General features: G+C 36.4%; 1 protein-coding gene across 5 annotated transcripts in view; it reads left to right on the top strand.

The window, feature by feature from the left end:
• Positions 1-18,197, top strand: part of LOC122720081 (mediator of RNA polymerase II transcription subunit 12) — a 92,159-nt gene that overhangs the window by 55,338 nt on the left and 18,624 nt on the right. For 4 of the 5 annotated variants that reach the window (XM_043946538.1, XM_043946541.1, XM_043946539.1 and 1 more), the window contains one exon: positions 10,697-10,789. In XM_043946538.1, the coding sequence (XP_043802473.1) occupies positions 10,697-10,789 (93 nt within the window). Of the gene's footprint in view, positions 1-5,848; positions 6,128-10,696; positions 10,790-18,197 lie in introns of those variants that run through there. The other variant, XM_043946543.1, reaches the window with a different exon arrangement.

The following is an 18,197-nucleotide window of genomic DNA, read 5'->3' on the forward strand; positions in this document are numbered from 1 at the left end:
GAATTTCAAGCAACGTTCCGTCAAGAAATCTGGAGGCAAGTGGAGAGCTTTGCCGTGCTACGTGGACATTATTTTAAATGTAAATGGTGTCCGCACGAGACGAGATCGTAGGGGGAGCAACAGATGAGAAGTCACAGATCGGTGGAGAGACACCTGAAAGTCGGAATGATTCACGTTGAACGTGGTCTTGAAACGAAGCAGGTAGCTTAAAACCGACCCCTGCACCGACTTGAAAAACTTTTACCTGCTCCCTTTGTGCCTAACACACCGAACCTGCGTTCCCCTTTTCCAGTGCATTAGCGCCGCTGAATGTCACGGAGCTTCTGTGACACCTGCGTTTTGAAGGGCTGCAGGTTGGAGAAAATTTTTATGTTCTCGACCACCTTTGTTTGAGAGATAAAAAAAAAAAAAAAAAAATTCTGACCGAATTTTCTACGGAATCAATCTCTTCTCACAGCACGTGTTCGTTTCGAAATTTAATATTCCCGAAGTCGAATCGATTTTGAGTCATCTTGATTCCTATTTGGATTACTCGTTAAAGAATCACTTTATGCCAAATTAATTTTATAATGTTGGATAACGAGATAGAAATATTTTAATCTTGAATATCTATATTTGAGAATAGAATATAAAAAGAATGTTCAAAAAATATAAGAATGTAACGACAGCTTGTTAATTTTTCTTAATTTGAATTTTCCTAGAGAAACTACCCTCTTTGCGTTATTATTTCGTTGATATAATAAATTACCGTGAACTTGATTATGTAAATTTGATACAAACGTTTGTTACAACGAAAGTGAAACTCAAACGTCACGAAAGGGACGAAAAATTTCAATCGAAGGACACGCACTTACCACCTGCATAGTATCGAAGGGTATTGCGTGGCGACAGATGCGCTAGTGAAACCCTGCAAGGGGTGTGCATATCGAAAGGTAGTTGAATTGCTGCCTGGAACGTGCGTGCCATGTATTTAACTGCAATATCGGCAAAAAAAAAAAAATCGAACGGCTGCGCTTCGCGTAGAACAAACACCAAATGGCGAGAAATTCGGTGATCTTGAAAATGGCATCCCATAATTTTTAAACCGATTTCGATCTCTGAGATTTAAATATTCAACATTCTCTCACGAGTTATTATCTTTACCAATAAATACGTATTATTCCGTCCGTTATTCCCAGAAAAAAAATCCTAAATTCATAAATTATTCATATTTGTGTATTATTTCAACATAATTAATACCTTGAACAACAGTTATGGGGGATTAAATTTTTAATAATGCCTGTCCTTCTTAAAAAATTTAAATATATTATTAATACAGATGATAATAGTGAGAGATTAGTTTATTCTATTCGTTCGGCACAACAGGACACATTCAAAACTCGCGTCGTGACGATGAAATGAAGTTTCATTTGTTTCAACACACTTATGCACACGTCAACGATTCTTTCACGCATCGTATATCGGGATATCGTAGAAAGTACTGTTATGTCTTCTTACCATTGTGCCTCGCGTTTTAATATTACCATTGTGTGTACCGAGAGCTAATGAATAAACGATACGCCGTACGTGCTGTCAGCAATACGATACATACCTTAATATGCGTTTCAAATCGTTACTGATTCGAAATTGAATAGTAACACCGTGGATAGATAGTCGAGATTTATTCCACACTTGTTCCTCTATTATTATGGAATAACGTTCGCGGAATCGAATCTCCCCTCTCCTCTCTTCTTTATAATGAATATATTGTAAATTTATAAGATTTTTAGAAACTATTGTTATATATAACTAACTCTGAGAACAATTAACTTTTATTTTAATAATCTAGAAAATATAATTTTCTAACGCAACAAAAATCAATAGTATCCAATTCAAAATTTTTCTATCTTTTCATGATTTTAAAATTCTTAATCAAGATTCGATAATTTTTTTAATAAAAGAATAGAGTAACCTTGAAATACTTGAAAGTGGACTTGAGAATATTATTAGGGGATAAACAATTTCTTCAATTTTATAGCTATCCGATCCATAAAATCCTTGTATCTTTCTTCTTCACGTCAAGACCTCGTAATTACCTGATGCATACTTCCATATTCGCAAAGAATCCCAAGGTGTGTCGTAGTTAGAAGTAGGATAATGAGTTGCGCGAATAAAGATCGCAAGCACGCAGGTTTCAATTACTTTCTCAAGCAAGACATTGTAACCGGTTCATCATTCGCAGCTTCGAACTATTCGTGCAACTCGAACAATGGCTGTCGCTGTTGCATTTGCCGCCCACGTTGATTTTCTGTTGAAAAGATCAACACTCTCGATGCGGCTAACTCGGTGTAACACGACGAACACCGATTTCAAGAAATTATAAATTTATTTCCGTCGAAGAAATAAAATTTATCCTTCCATTTTTGAACATTTTCGACGAAACCTTTCATTCCACCCAATCACCAAAAATCTTCTTTTTTTGTATTTTACGTGGAACCTGAAGTGACGAAGAGCAGAACAGTGTTATCCCAAACGAAGGATGGGGAAAAGAAGCATCGAGAGGACCTTCGAATACTTAAGACAATTGTCCGCGTAGGAGGTCTGCAAAGTATCCTAAAGAGGGTAAAGAGAGGAGAGGCTAGTGCATGGCCGTGAGACCAACAGCCTCTTTGTTATCGCTTCTCATTTTACTCTCAAAGAAAGAAAGTCTTTCATTGTTGTTTGGTCCAGAGAAGCGGCGTCTGGAAATCCTCAAACACCGCCGGATCTTTGAAGAAAATGGTGTTTCTTTACTTGCTTGGGAATATCGCTTCCTAATTGACCTAAGATCTTTGGGTTTAGAGCACTCGAGACGTATTACTTGAATTGTGCTCACATTTCAATAAAACTTAAGATTTTTACTGGAAAAAGAATCTTCTCATTTTTATACTATGGATTTTTAAGAAAATTTGGAACTTTTCTTTTTGATGGTAATTTTGCTATTTTTACGTTCGTGTGAACGTGTTTGAGAGAGCAAATGATATTTGTGTGTTAAGTGATCCATTCACTTCGCCAAATAAGAAGCAGTTCCAATTATCTCCAATTATCTCCAATTTCATATATTACTTTATACGGTACTTTATAACATTGAGGACTATTAAATTAAAGTAGAATTTGTACGAGATTTTTCTGCTCGTTCATTATTCGAACCTTTATTGGTAACGTTTTTTTTTTTTTTAAACCTTTCACAATGGTTGTTTAACTTGTACTATAAAGAATCGTTTTAAATTCACGAATTTCTCCAAATTTTAATTTTTATTTCAAACATTATATATTCTATTAATTAATAATTTTATATAATTAACAATCGAAAGATTCCTTTCTCTTTTTTTAATTTCCAAATTTAAAATATAATTTCTTACGATTTTCTGTTTCATTTGAAAACTAATTTACTTCAAGAATCCAAGCATGGCGCCATGCAAATATAAAGACCGGTTGCGGAGGCGTCGTCTAAATCAATTCTGTTTCGTATTTCCAGTTGGAACTTGCTTAAAAACGAATCGACTCCATTCTCTGCTGAACTCTCAAAGTTTCTCGCGTTTTATCGATCGTAATTCATGAATAATTTCTTCGATCATTACAGTTGTCTTTAGAAAAAAAAAAAAAAAAAAAAAAAAAAAAAAAAAAAAANAAAAAAAAAAAAAAAAAAAAAAAAAAAAAAAAGAAAGAAAAAAAACGCTTATATTTTTCTTTCACTCAACACGTGTCACAGTTTACGCGAGAAAAGATTTACGATTCTGCAAGAGTGAAATGTTTTCCATTATAAGAACAGAGCGATGTAATAATTCTTAGACCTTTCTTTCCATTGTACCAGTTGTTTAAAAAAATTTGCTGCCGTTTATCGATTCGCCATATGGACTTGTACATATCGTATGGTGGAGGATAATTGTTATTCTTACTGGTGAAACGCATGTTACGAACGAATGGAAACGTTTCGACGCAAATTTGCCTCTTTTTTTTTTTTTGAACTTTATGAACAAACGTTTCGAGTATGATATTTTCTTTTTTACAAACTTCATGCCAATTGGTTAAAATTACAATTCTTTCTCGCGAAGGAATGAATATTTACTCATCACTCTTTCTATAAACATTCGAACAAATTACGATTTTACTTTATAAATTAAAGTGGAGAAATTTTAAAAAAAGACAACATACTTTTATAACGCTATCTTTGAAAATTGTCTTAATACTTACTCCTTCCTATATAACAATTCGATATTACATCGAAATAAATTAACGACAAAAATCATGATGAATCAATCCAGAATCATGACTATAAATTTTTATAAACATCGCAAAGACGTAACGTACAAAATCGATTTTCATTGACGGCGAGACGCTCCAAACGAGGCTCATGTCCGATTAATATTAATGCGGTCACACGTACGCGAATAGTACGTGTCCATTGACCGACAATGCGTCGCCAACCAACACGAGAAACGATGAAACACGGTTGCACAAAGTCTGCTCGATTCACACGCCCGCAAAGGGGGGCACACGTTAAAAGGGTCCCCGCGTAAATTGCCCCGGAACGCTAAACGTAAAAATTGGCCGTAGATAGAGATCGGCACAGGGGGAGGAAGGAAGGGAAGGAAGGGGAGGAAGGGATGGGGGAAGGATGGAGGAAGAGTTCCCAAAATTACTCATCCTTTCCCGAATCAAATTGCGTAACAATCTCGTAGCATCGTAGCGTAACGTAAAACGCTGTCAGTGTCGTGATGGCCTCTCCTCCCTCTCCTCTGCCCCTTTGTCATCCCCTCTGACCAACTTCGCGTCGCTATACGTTCATCGGTGTCCCCTTATTCCCCCACCACAATGCTGGGCCTCTTCCGTGCCCACTTCCCCTTTCCGCTTGCTCGAAAACCCGACTCTCCCCACCCCTCTCTCTCTCCTCTCTCCCCTCCACGTCGCGTCACAACTGACCCCGGGCCTCTCACCCACGCTGCGGCCCTCGTAGTAAAAATGGCCGCGCCGTGTGTGTACTGTAGTAAACAGCAGGGACGTATCCGAGGATATTTTTGTGAAGATCCCTCTCTCGTGGGATTTTATTTAAGATTTTCGATTTCGAATCCTCGATTCTCCATTTTTTATTTTGTTAATGCATACTCGATGTTAAATTGATACAGCTAATAAATTAATAAATGACATTTTTATTAATTTGTTAATTGAAATATGGAGATTCCTTTAAAGTACAATTTATTTCAATTTTATCTGCCATCTAAAAAAAGGAAAAGAACAATTAATACGCGTTTAAAAAATCTTACTTAATATTTCCTTTCACTTTGAATTACCAAATTAATTCTTTGCATATTCTGGATATAAAAAAGAAGAAAAGTATAAACACCTTTCCATTCCATTTATAGCTCGTGAAATTATATTCCTATCCCAAAAAATTATTGTCCCCAATCCCATTCGAACGAAAACCAATCTTCCACCATCCTCGCCAAATACATGGATCCTAAGAAATCCTGAAAAACCTCAACCACAATAATTTAAACAATTTTTTAAATTAAACAAGAATCCTCGCGACACAATACCTCGACGGATACGAACGACTGCGTCCCTGAATCTCCAATCCCCGTCCACAAGCGTGCACAATATAGCGTACTACGGCGCGTACTATAGCTCGTATAAGAATCGGTACTATAGCACGTATATACGCGGCTCCGCTCGCAGTTGTGCTCGTTTCGTTTCCCAACCTGTCCGCAGGAGTCCCACGGGCGCTGGTGTCGGCGCGGACCGGTCCCAGCCCTATCCGGGCATTGTTGCATCGACGCCCGGCTAAGAGAGTACTTGTTGCTTTGCGCGCAACCCTCGTGTGTCATTTTGTGCGCTCGTGTTGTTGGTTAAAAAAAAGAAAGAAAGAAAGAAAGAAGGAAAGAAAAGGAAGGAAAGGAAAAGGCTGAATCATGAGCAGTGTTACCTTTGAAATCAGCCCGTTGAAAATCGATCGTGGATGATCTCGAGGAATTGTTGGACGGTGAAGGAGAAGTCGCGAAACGCCGTGGTTCGAGGAAAGAGCGGGTCGCGCCTGTGCTGGTGGTGAGGAAGAAGGAGGATGAAGCAGGAGCAAAGGCCGAGGAGGCAGGCCCTCTTCCAGATCGCCAAGGTTTGAATTTTTCTGCAAGCTTGTATTTATAGTTATAGGTACAATGGTATCGTGGATCGCCTCGCTTTTATATCGCCGGTGCATAAGACTTCTCTATGGCGCAGCTCGATGCGCGCTGGAATAACGCGTATACCGTTACATGTATCTCGATCCCGAGGCTGTGTACCTGTTGATTCCATGGCCAGGTTGGGTTTATTCAAAGCATATATAAACAAGCTTCGTTTTTCGTGGATGGAGAATTTGTTGTTCGGATGGAATTTGTTCGCACAGATGAAAGAGGATTTTCACGTCGTGGATGGAATTTTGGGGACAAGGTTGTGGTTGTGGTTTGGGCTGGTTGGAGGTGTAGATGGGTTTTTCTGAAAGTATGGAGATATGCGGTTAATATTGGGAATTTGATATATCCAGGTTTTGTTTCCGGTATTTAGATAGTTTTTTTAAATTAATTTTTAATAAGTTTCTAATTGAATAGTAGAATTTTGTTATTTCGTTATTTGTGAGATTGCAATCGATCGAAACAGTAGTTGAATATATTTAATTTTTGCAATAAACGATAATATTGACTTTCAAAAATTTCCATTCACGGACGCGTGAAGCTTTCTCTATAAAGTCTCTCTCACAATCGGTGTCTCCGCGCTCGAATTTTTCGTGATGTGAAAACGAAACGAGCTTTAGGCTTCGTTTCGTAACGAAATTACACGTGATATTATTTATCAAAAAAAATTTAATCAATATAAATTGAATTGTCAATATTTGAACAATAACCCGATTTCAATCGCACAACGAGATTACATTTAACATATAAAACACTTCGAACACAATTCGTCCATCAATTTAACAAAATAACATCGATTTTCAGAAATTTTATTCCACACGAAATGCATAAAAACAATCCTTCGAAATGATTTCAAGAATTTCTCTTTCTCGTTTCTATCACGTACACAATCTAAACGCGAACGAGGGCCCGAAACAGAGAGAACTCGAGTCGGCACACGTTCAATGGAACCCGTTCGCGGTTTCGAAAGGAGTCAAACCGAACTGCAAGAGGCTATATTCGCTCGATACATCGATAATAGAAATAGGCAACACAAGGCTTCATTAAGTCGCAAGAAACTCGAGCGCTATGCGGCCGAGTTGCGCGATCCATTTTCCTCTCGTTTTCCCGTCACCTTTCATCGTTGTAATCGTGAATGAACACCGTTTTTTCTTTTTTCTTTTTTTCTCCTTTGAGCAAACTCTCGATCGAACACGTTTCCGCATCAGCACAGATTTTTCCATTTAGATGGATCTCGCGATTATGGTGGTATGGAAATCGAGTGAAATTGTCGGTTACGCATGCAAATCGGGTACACGTCGGTGTGAAACGAGCCGCTCTCATGATGAAATCATGGCGAATTAATACGCGGCAAGCACTGTGTGAAGGGTTTAAGGGTTTTTTCCATTGTCTCTTTTTTTGACAACAGAATTGAAAGGAACGAGTGGAGAAAAGAAACGTCGTTTGGATTTGAAGGAATTTTTGTTACAATCTGCGAGATTTGAATGTGAGAAGAAAAGAAAAAAAGTAGTGGTTAATATTTCATTTTTCCAATTTTGGAATGAATTGTATGGAGAAAATTATCTTCGAAAATTTACAGAACAGGATTTATAGCGTTCTATATGAAGAACGTGAGTTTCCAGTGCTCGATTAAATTCCGAGTTACGGTACATTTTAAGTTATACTGAAATGTAGTAGAGAAACAAGAATTAAAAGAGTTCTTTTCAAGTGTGCGTTTCACGAAACGAAGGTTTCGAAGTCATGCAACAATAATTAGGTATTTAGCACAGTCTGTGTTTGTGAAGTGTGAATTTAATTCCTTTCATTACGAATTCATTCGTTTAATAGCTGGAAAAAATGTTGATATTTGTTACAAAGAGATTCATTAATTAACGATAATTTGTAAGATATAAATTAATTATAAAGATAAAAGTTTTAGCTTTAAAGGAAAAAAAAAAAGATGATTCGATCAAGTGAAAGGAAATTATCGATTGACTTTTGCAATGGGTTACTTCATCATTATGTGCATAACCATCTGGACAATCGGAATAAATTAACTGAATATATACCGTAACGTTTCCTCATTAATTGTTTCACACGCTGATCACAGGTGTCAATTAATATGTATCGAGGCGTAACCAGTATTGCTCGTACAATAGATATAACAATAAAACTCTGTCGTAATTATACTAATTTTACTACATCAGTCTTCTATCTTTACTCGAATCTTTATTCGAATCTCAAATAGTTATCTTTCATTATGTTTTCATAATTGATACACACGGATTATAAAAATACAAATATCGTATTTTATTACGTATCATTTTTGCTTACATACTCTTTTTTCTTAATCCATAAAGCGCCTCTTTATATTATTGCAATGCATATTCCGTTTTACGTTTTCAAGAGAGAGAGAGAGAGAGATGTTCGTAATAACTAAATCATGTATTTGCCTTTCAAGTATTATACTACGACTTGACCTGAAAGCCATATTGATACGCTCCTAATGGAAGAAGAACCCTGGCTCACCTGTTGGATCCCACGAGTCTTTCAAAACACATCCATTGAATGAAAACACTTTCCCGCCTATATACATGCACACCTCACTTCTGGATCTTCCTTTTACGATAAGGCTTAAAGAAAGAGAGAGAGAAAGAGAAAAAAAAGAGGATGACATTCATAAGAGATCCATCTGTTAATACAGAATGAATGAAATCATTCCATAAATTCATGGATCAACATTCTTTTTTTCTTTTATCTATATATTAATATATAATATACACATTGGTTGATAAATATAATTCTGAAAGAGAATTTTTTTTCAAAAAGATTAGATACGTTGGAAAAATTATTAAAAAGAAGATATTATTACGATTAGTTCGAATGGAATATTTTTAATTTCTAACAGAATCATTTCAGCATTTCATTTCAACGAGCAAGAATAAATCGGAGAGTATCTTTGAAATCTGAATTCATTTTTTTTCAATTTAAGAAGTCAAGGATACTATGAGGAATTGATTAATTTGTTTCCAGGTGAATATTCATAAAGGGTTACAGACACGCTAAGTGTACTTTCAACAGTTTCCACGCTTCATATTCGAGTGTCCTCGGTGGAGACGTGGAAGGAAAGGATTTAATTAGAATTTACAATGCCAATGCCAATTCTTCCCGGTTTAATCGAATCAACCCTGTTCCTCTTGGCGTACAAATGAATCGAATTAACTTCCAATAAATTTCGTAAATAACCTGACCCACAAAAGAGGCCAGCTAGTTCCAAGTCCCGCCTTTCTTCTTCCAGGCAAAATTACATTAAAGATAATTAAATCCTGTTATAAACGCAGTTTCGTTGCGATCTCTCGAGTTCTCCAATTAACTTAATTGCACGAAAAACAATTTATTCGTTGTACTTTTCTCTCCATTCGATTATCGTTGTAAAAATTGTATCGCTTCAAATTGACTTGTCCAACGATATCAACGTTAATTGGACACATTTTTATAAAATTATTAAAATATTAAAATATTAAAATATTAGAGAATTATCATTACGCCAATTACAATTTTTAATTGTAAAAACATATCCAACATATCCAAGAAAACTGTATTAAAGTCATAAAAAAAATATTATGACAATATCGAATTAATTATCGTTTCTTTCAATAGGATTTTAAAATGATATAAAATTACGATTTCGTTATTGCCAGTTGAGGTGAATGATTTTTAGGAATACACCGGATATTTAGTCAGACAGGCCGGAAAGGCGAAAATAATGTTCCGCTATGAGACAGGACATGGCCCTCGGAAATTGTGATTTACTTTCCCTCGGAATAATAATGCGTTCACGATACGGTAGGTTACTATCGTGCGTGGTTAGATGTTGCTCGTTCCACCCAACACGTTGTCGCATTTACATACTTCCTCATATTGCGCACACACCCATGTATTATTTATTTATTTATTTATTTTTTCACTTGTTCAACGTGTATAACGCCTTCTCAGAGATTAATTACTATGCACTGTGATGAGGATGCGTCATTGAGGCGATAATACCGAGGGAAATGTCAGAGGTTTAACAGAGAAATTTATTATTAATGATGAAGTTTCTTAGAAATTATCTTTTAATTCAATTATTTTATCAATTATTATATAAAATTCTGGAATAGAAGAATTTTTTTTTATCAGTCCAAATTTCCAATTAATGGATGTCAGTGTTAACATAACATCGTGCAAACTTTCAATCGATAAAAAAATTTCTAGATAAAATAACGATTCAATTTTAACAAACATGATATATATAAAAATACTGTAAAATTTTCATTAGAGTACAGTATTTTCATCTGTATCCGAAACAAAAGTTTCGAAGCAAGGAAAAACTTGAGAATTTTCGATATTTACAACATATTATCATCAAGTATGTATCTTCAAAATTTCAAATTTAAGAGCTTGTTGTTACGTTGCACAAAAATTTGCGATTTTGTCAAATTTCGTGTCGATTTTGCCTATTTAAAAAAAAAAAAATCAATTTTCTCACGTTTCAGGTGTTATGGCACCTCGATATCTTCCGGCGGAGTTTCAGGGAGCTTTCCGGACACGCTTGCATGCGGGAATCCTGCATCTTCTGCGCCCTCAAGGTAAGCTAGATGGATCTTTTTTCCCAACGTGTAAAACGAGAAAAAAGAATGAGAAGCTCATTAAAGATCCGGCATCGGGGGAACCTGACTAAACATAGTTCCTTGAGAAAAAATGCTTGGATAGAAGACTGTCTCGTCACCGGATATTATTTACTAAAATCCATGATGAAACGGACAAATTGTCCGTGAAAGAGGAACATTTTCTTCTTTCATTTATCCATAATGAAACGAGGATGAGAGGAATGCGTGGAATTCCGTTGCTGCCCTTAGGTCATCGTTTGGAAATCTATCGCTTCACTGATTAGATTTCCTGTCTTGAATAGTTGTTGTAATCAACATTTTTATATATCAATTTTTGGTACCTCAATTTTTCAATATGTTTTCAAAATATTACACATCTCCATGCACTATAATAGAATAGCAATAAGAATCAATCAAGATCAAGTCAAATAATTTTTCACAGAATTAAAAATATATATATATATATATATTAACCTTTAATATTATGTCAAATCGAGAAGTTGAATCTTCATTCCAATTAAAATTCAAAAATTTTCAAAATTCCACGCTCCCATAAATCGATTTTATTTAACACAAGCAGCGAGAACACTATAGAGATATCTCGGTTTCATTAAAAACCGCCTTGACATCTTTACGTATCGACGAGCTTCGATGATTGGCCAACAAAAGCGGACAGCCTTGAGTGGTTTTCGCGTGCAGCTTGTCGAAGAGGTTGTGTCGCATCGAGCGATCTCGCGGGCTCCCACAAAGATAATGAAAACTGCGAGATGGAGGAAACGGGACGAAAGTGCATAGGCCGTAACCCTCTCGAGGGTTCCAGGCGAATAAGGATTGCCTTGCGACTGTCTCCAGCGTCAATCTCTCATAGGTAATCTAATCTTAGGGAAAAAGGAATATTTCTCTTGGTTTATTGCTGGCTGGCATTGAATATTGGTTGGTTGGATAAGGAGAAAGATTGGAACGAGTTTTTTTGATGAAAAGTGATGAAGTATTTCCATTGTATTTTTAGAATTTTAAAATCTATCTGCAATTCAGTTGAATTTTTTGGGGCGAATTTCTTCGGATTTTTTTATGCAAAAAAGATTTCAAAAAGGACGATTCAAAAGAGCGTTAGATTCAAAAGTGAATCGTAGTTCTTCGAGTGTTTTGTTAGACTCTTTCGGTTCACTGATGAAACCAGTTTCTACATTAGCACGAAGGTGAAACTGGTAAAGTCAAACTGGTTCTTTTAAGTCTAATTTTAGTCCTATTGAATAATTGCAGAAAAGGTCAACAAAGACACCTTTTTTCTTCTTCTTCTTCTTCTTCTTCTTTTTCTTCTTGTATTTCTTCTGTCTTTAATTTTATATAATTATATATACGTTAATTCAATTTATCAATTTATAAATCTTAACTTTCTTTTCTCAGTATCGATCTTGATGAACTTGAAATATATCGTCAAAGTTTCTATCCTATTGAATAATTGCAGAAAAGGTCAACAAAGACACCTTTTTTTCTTCTTCTTCTTCTTCTTGTATTTCTTCTATCTTTAATTTTATATAATTATATATACGTTAATTCAATTTATAGATCTGCAGCTTAACTTTCTCAGTATTGATCTCGATGAATTTGAAATATATATATAAATATCGTCAAGTTTCTCAAAGTAAGAAACTTCAATATAATATCAAAATCATTTCCTTTTTGTGTTACAAATAACACAATTTTTAATATTCTATAAAGTACATCCCCTTCCTCTATCTCGTCATAAAAATTACTTCATTGGAGCGCGTGTTAAAGTCGACCAAAATAGATCAAAATCATCGCGTAATCGAAAGATCTACACGCAAGTCCCGTGCAATTGAACTTCGATAAAGAGAGGGAGCGATGGTAACGGGGCCCCCAGACCTTTCTCCTCCAAAGGAACACGTTCCCAGATGTTCCCTGATTGGTCGAGGGAACGGAAAACGCCCCTCCACGTCCTCCTCAGGTTCATTGTAGTAAACGCACAGCGAGTAAGACTTCTTGGAAAACATGGAACGAAACGAAACGAAACGTCGCGTCGCGTCGCGACGTCTATTCCCTCCTGATGTTGTTGATGTTGAGAAAAATACGCATCGTGATCCTTCCAGGTGTTCCCACGGGGTTAATTAGCAATCTAGTGTGTTAATTGCCAACAGGATACCCTGTTTCGAGCTGAAAGTTTCGAGGAACGTATAAATAGGGCTTGGCCTCCGGGTTGCCGACACTCTGTTTCTTCCTTGCAATTTTTTATTTTTTTCGTTCCATCCGTGCGATTTCGGGGCTAACCTTTGAGGCAACGACGAGGGAGGATTATTGAGTTCGTTCTTGGTCGTTTTGGAGTGCAAGAGAGGTTTAAAATATAGAGTTTGAGAGAATTGAAGTTGGAATATATAATATGAATTATATGATTTGATAAAAGTTATTTGGGAAATTATCTTTAAATTTCCCTTTTCTTCTTATAATAAATATGTAAAAGACTTAATAATTTTTGAAACTTTGATGATAGATTAAATTATTGTCATTATATAGTATAAATTATGTAATTTTAATTTTAATTTTAATTTCATGAACCAGTAAATTGAAATTTTTTTTATCAATCTTAAGATCTATCCTCCTATTTCAATTTTTATTTTAACACGAATAACAGATCGATTTATGAATGTGTGGCTAGAATGAGACAAGTAAAATATGCACAATTTCACAAGATCAGAAAATTGAAAAGAATGTCTGCAAGCGTAAAATATGAAAGTTTCTTCCGAGAAGAGGAAGTATCTCCGCATACCAGAGAAGGGGTACGTGTATCCTCCAAGAATTCGACCTCGAATAGTTGGTGGTGATTCACCGGGGACATATTCGAAGGGTCGAAACACCTTTGGGGTAAAAAAACCATCTGGAATTGATCTTTTTGGCTCATTATTTTCGTTGCTTCTTTGACTTTACGACTATGAGACTTGACGCACTTTCACCTCACTCTTTTAAACCGCAACGATTATTGTTGCAATAAAATTTCTTTTCTTTTTTTCCTCGTCTCCAAGGCACTCGGTCTAAATTTTCTGTTGATAGAATCATAAAAATACGTATACTTTTATCTTCGATCTTTCTTTCATTTTTTTTATCTTTCAGATAAATTTCACAATTAAAGATGATCATCAGTTTAATTTATTCTTACTCGTATTATATCTTATCCAAGTTATCTGTTTTTCTAATTTTATTCGAAATAATTACTTTATCCTCTACAATAATTTAAATCCATTTTTAAACAATCTACACCATCAAATATACCATCTAAAAGAAACAAAAACCTCATGAAACCACGCCCAAACATTGACCTCCGTTCTAAAACCTATTTCAGTAATGGTGAAACACATTTCAGGCAATCGCATTCGACATCAAACCGAACTGCATAGCTCGCATTATCCTAATGAACTTTTATTATTGCACAAACCCCGTTACTCTCGATGTTATCGAAGAGGCGCGCGCGATTAAGGGAAGAAGAAATTTATTAATTTTTCGTACAGGATACATACAGTTACAGTCGTCCCGTCAAGATAATGACCGGTCATTTGGGCAATTGGGCACCATTATCAGGGATGTTTGTCGTCCTCTGTGCCGTCCAGATGAACAGTTATACTAGACGTAACACCAGAGTCCTCCACTCAGGAATTTATTCTCGTTTTATCCAATGCTAAGAGTACGATTTGCGGTGTAGTTGCGGTCGTACCAACTCTGTTTCCGGAAATCTCCAATGGTCTCTCTTGAACTTGTATCTTTGTGATTGTATAGAGAACTTTCATCGATAATATTTCTCGACCGTGCCTCCCTTGAACTTGCCAATTGAATTTATTCGTACTTATGATACAGTACAGAATTTTGATAACTTTTTTTATGTTAAAAAAGTAATCGTTTCGTACGATATTAATTTTGTTTCATGCTTCTGAATCTACATTAGGATAGAAAGAAAGTTAATTATTTTCCTTTTCTCGATTTCCTATTTCTTTTGCGACATAATTTTCATAGTAAATGATTATGTTCTTCGATTTGTAAATTCGTCATTGATAAATGATGTCTCAAACAAATTCTTTATATTATTGATACGTAATTGTTTTTCAATATTTTTCAAATATAAGTGAAAAATGATTGTGAACAAATATAATTATATGTAGTAATACTTGTCTCTGAAATTTTAAACAGTCTAATCTAAATTAATTTAATAATTAAGATACACAATTGTGATAAACATAAGAAACTATCAAGTATTATTGTAAATGAATATTTCCTATAGTTATTTCCTTCTTCGCGCTTATCCGACAGCCAACTTCCTGTATTAAAGCACACCACGTACTCGTAGGTGTCATTCCATTTTCCGCAAACAAGTTTGCACGTTCCAAGCTGATATCACGCGACGAAAGTCTCCTTATCCAGCTCCATTCACTTCTCCTTATTATTTAATAATCGCGAATCGTGGGCGTTCGAGAGCGTAACGCAAGTAGCCGCTTAAATTGCGTGGGCTCGATAGTATTTCCTTCTTCCTAAACAAAATGGCATATTGAACCAAGTCTCAGGCACAAAACGCTCGTTTATATGAATATTTAAGTGGAAGCGATCCCTCCTACGTTTCGAATCTCGTCCCTCGTCCACCGGAAACCACGCTTTTATCGAGTTTTGGAGACTTTGTTCGCTGGATGGGCTCGTGGATGGCATATTTATTCGTGTATAAAATTCACTCGTTGCGGCCATCGCGAATCATATTCATCCAATATCTATTTTCTAAGAAACAAAGCGTATAAGGAAACCGATCATTCGCGGAAATTATTTCCATAAATTTGAATAACAAATAATTGAATTTCTTTTTTTCCATAAAATATTTTCCATTTTATAAAATATTTTACAGAACATTGCATTGTTTGCGATTAAATTATTAAATCAATAATTCGTAAATTCGTAAAAATTTGTCGGAATCGAAAATGCGATGAAAATTTAAATCAACGTACAAATCTCTGAATGAACTCACGGTCCACAGCCTCGCCATGGGACACGATTTGGTCAGATAAATTCAAGCGTAGCTGCGTCCAGTTTTTCGGTGCGTCCACTATGCCTTTTTCAAGCCCTGTCCCTTGTACACCATCCTTATGTATTGGTGACACGGGGCCCAATCGTATCTCGTATATCGGGGGGCCCGTGGAATATGTAGAACTGGCTTTGTCCCAGTGCTCGTAGTACGGGCCTCTCGTATTCTCGTACGATTCACGTACACCTTTACGACCACACGGATAACCGTTCCTCGTGACTGGCGTTAATTCTACGTAGAGGAGTGGTGGACCTCAGGGACGTATAGAGAGTAATTTTAATGCGAGATTGTGCAGAAGCTGAAGTTGATCTTTCATGAAAATAAACTGCTGATTCAATGTCGATCTTCCTTTTTTTTTGTTTTTTTTTTTTGCACGTCCGTGTGCTTATCTTAGAGGTAAACGCCGTGTAAAATTTGCATAAATATTGGCAAGTTCGGATTTCTGTATTCAGTTATTTCAGGTTGCTTTGATATTCACGCACAACCGATCTTTCTTTTCTTGAGTTAAGAAAGTATTATAAAGTCGATATTTGTGTGTTAATAATGATTGGGAAGAGTAATGTAATGAAGATGATTTTTATGTTTTTTTCTTTTTAATTGGTTAGGATTATTGCGTCATTCTTGCGATAATTGAGGCTGTTTTGAAGCGGGTAATCACAGTTTTAAAAATTCTTGGAAAGTAATTTTTTGATAATAAAATTCTGTTGATGAAGATAGTTATTTCAGAGGAAAGAGAAATTTGATTGTTCAAGAGGTAAAGTTATTTCTTATCTGCATGTGTAACCTACGTACAACGGATAAGAAACTGTGTCAGCATATTTTATGTTCCTTGATAAGCAGTCTTATTGATTAAGACTTTCTCTACAGTGATGCAAGTCTCCTGGTCTAATGCCAAAGAATCAATTGGCCGCTTCGTATTCCCAGTGGAAATATAATAGAATATATCCATGATAAATTCAGATCTTTTCTTTTTCTAATTTTCTATGAATTTCGTTCAAATGCGCAATACATATTTTATTTCTTTGATTTATTTGAAAATATTCAATAAGAGTTTCACCATTACTCTGAAAGTTCACTTTATTTCGTCTGCCTTTTGGGCTCTCATCTATTTCATCAACCTTACCACCCAACACCTGCTCCCAACCTCCCTTTCAAACATATTTCACAGCCCTTCGGAGGATCCTTCGATATGAATCATCGTTGCACGCAGGTTGCTATAAGAGCTTATTACAAATTCATACTTCTCACGGAATATAATTTTTTTATGAAGAAAAAAATCAATAAATAGTTCTTTTTTTTTTTTACAATATTTAAAACTACTTCTTCTACTTTTCTCTCATCTTTAATAACATCCACCTGTCAAAATAACCAAAAAAAAAAAAAGGGGAGCAACGAGAGGAACAAGATCGCGATTTCAATCGCGTGAAATTGCTCATCTCTCGCCTTTCAACGAAAAGTATCACGAGAATCGACAGAAAGAGGGCAAGAGAAAAAGCGCCCAAGGAGCGCACAGCCCTGGCTGTGGGCCTTTGGTCGGCCAGGTTGGTGAACGTAGGACAGCTAACCAGGTGACGTCATTCGGATCTATGTAGGGCCCTGTTGCCGCGGCAAGGGGAAAGAAGAGGGGCCTGTGCGCCGAGGAACACGAGGGACAGAGACGGAGCGAAGGGTGGGGGGGTTCGTTCTCGAGCGCAGTGCGAGCCGCTGCTTTCAGGTACGAGCGCACGGCGCCGCGTGCAGGTAGTCTCGTGCTCGTTCTCCACGTTCCTCCACGACGCGAGAGAAGTCTTTCCGCCTCGGCTCGTCATCTTTGGATTTACCGCCAACCCTAGCCGATATCCGATCAAGCTCCGTTGCTTGGAACCTCGATTGGAAGGGTTGAAACGACGAGTGTCGTCGCTTTGATTCATTTGGACGAAGATAGGATAGAGAAGATCAAAACTTCGCTCGAGGGGGTTGATATCGTGATTTCCAATCCTGGAAAAAGTGATGGATTTAACGATCGATCGATGATATTGCGTGACTTTTATCTCCAATCCTGAAGAATGGCTGGATTCAAAGATCGGAAGTTCGATCGAAAGAGGAGGAACGAGCAATCGTTGGCATCGTGACTTTTCGTTTCCTGAACAGCGACTCGGAGGATTTAAAGATCGAAACTTCGATTCGAAAGGGTTGAAACGACGAATACACAACTTTGGATCAAATCTTGATGAAATTAGACGGTGTAAAAATGGGGATAAGCCGAATATCGGTTGTGTCGATCTTTGCGACGAAGAAGAGGTTGTGTTCGGAAGAGGAGGTTGTCGAAGGAACGAG

The sequence above is a fragment of the Apis laboriosa genome, unplaced genomic scaffold, assembly GCF_014066325.1.
Source record: "Apis laboriosa isolate Shangri-la unplaced genomic scaffold, ASM1406632v1 scaffold9_cov152, whole genome shotgun sequence".
NCBI classification, from domain to species: domain Eukaryota; kingdom Metazoa; phylum Arthropoda; class Insecta; order Hymenoptera; family Apidae; genus Apis; species Apis laboriosa.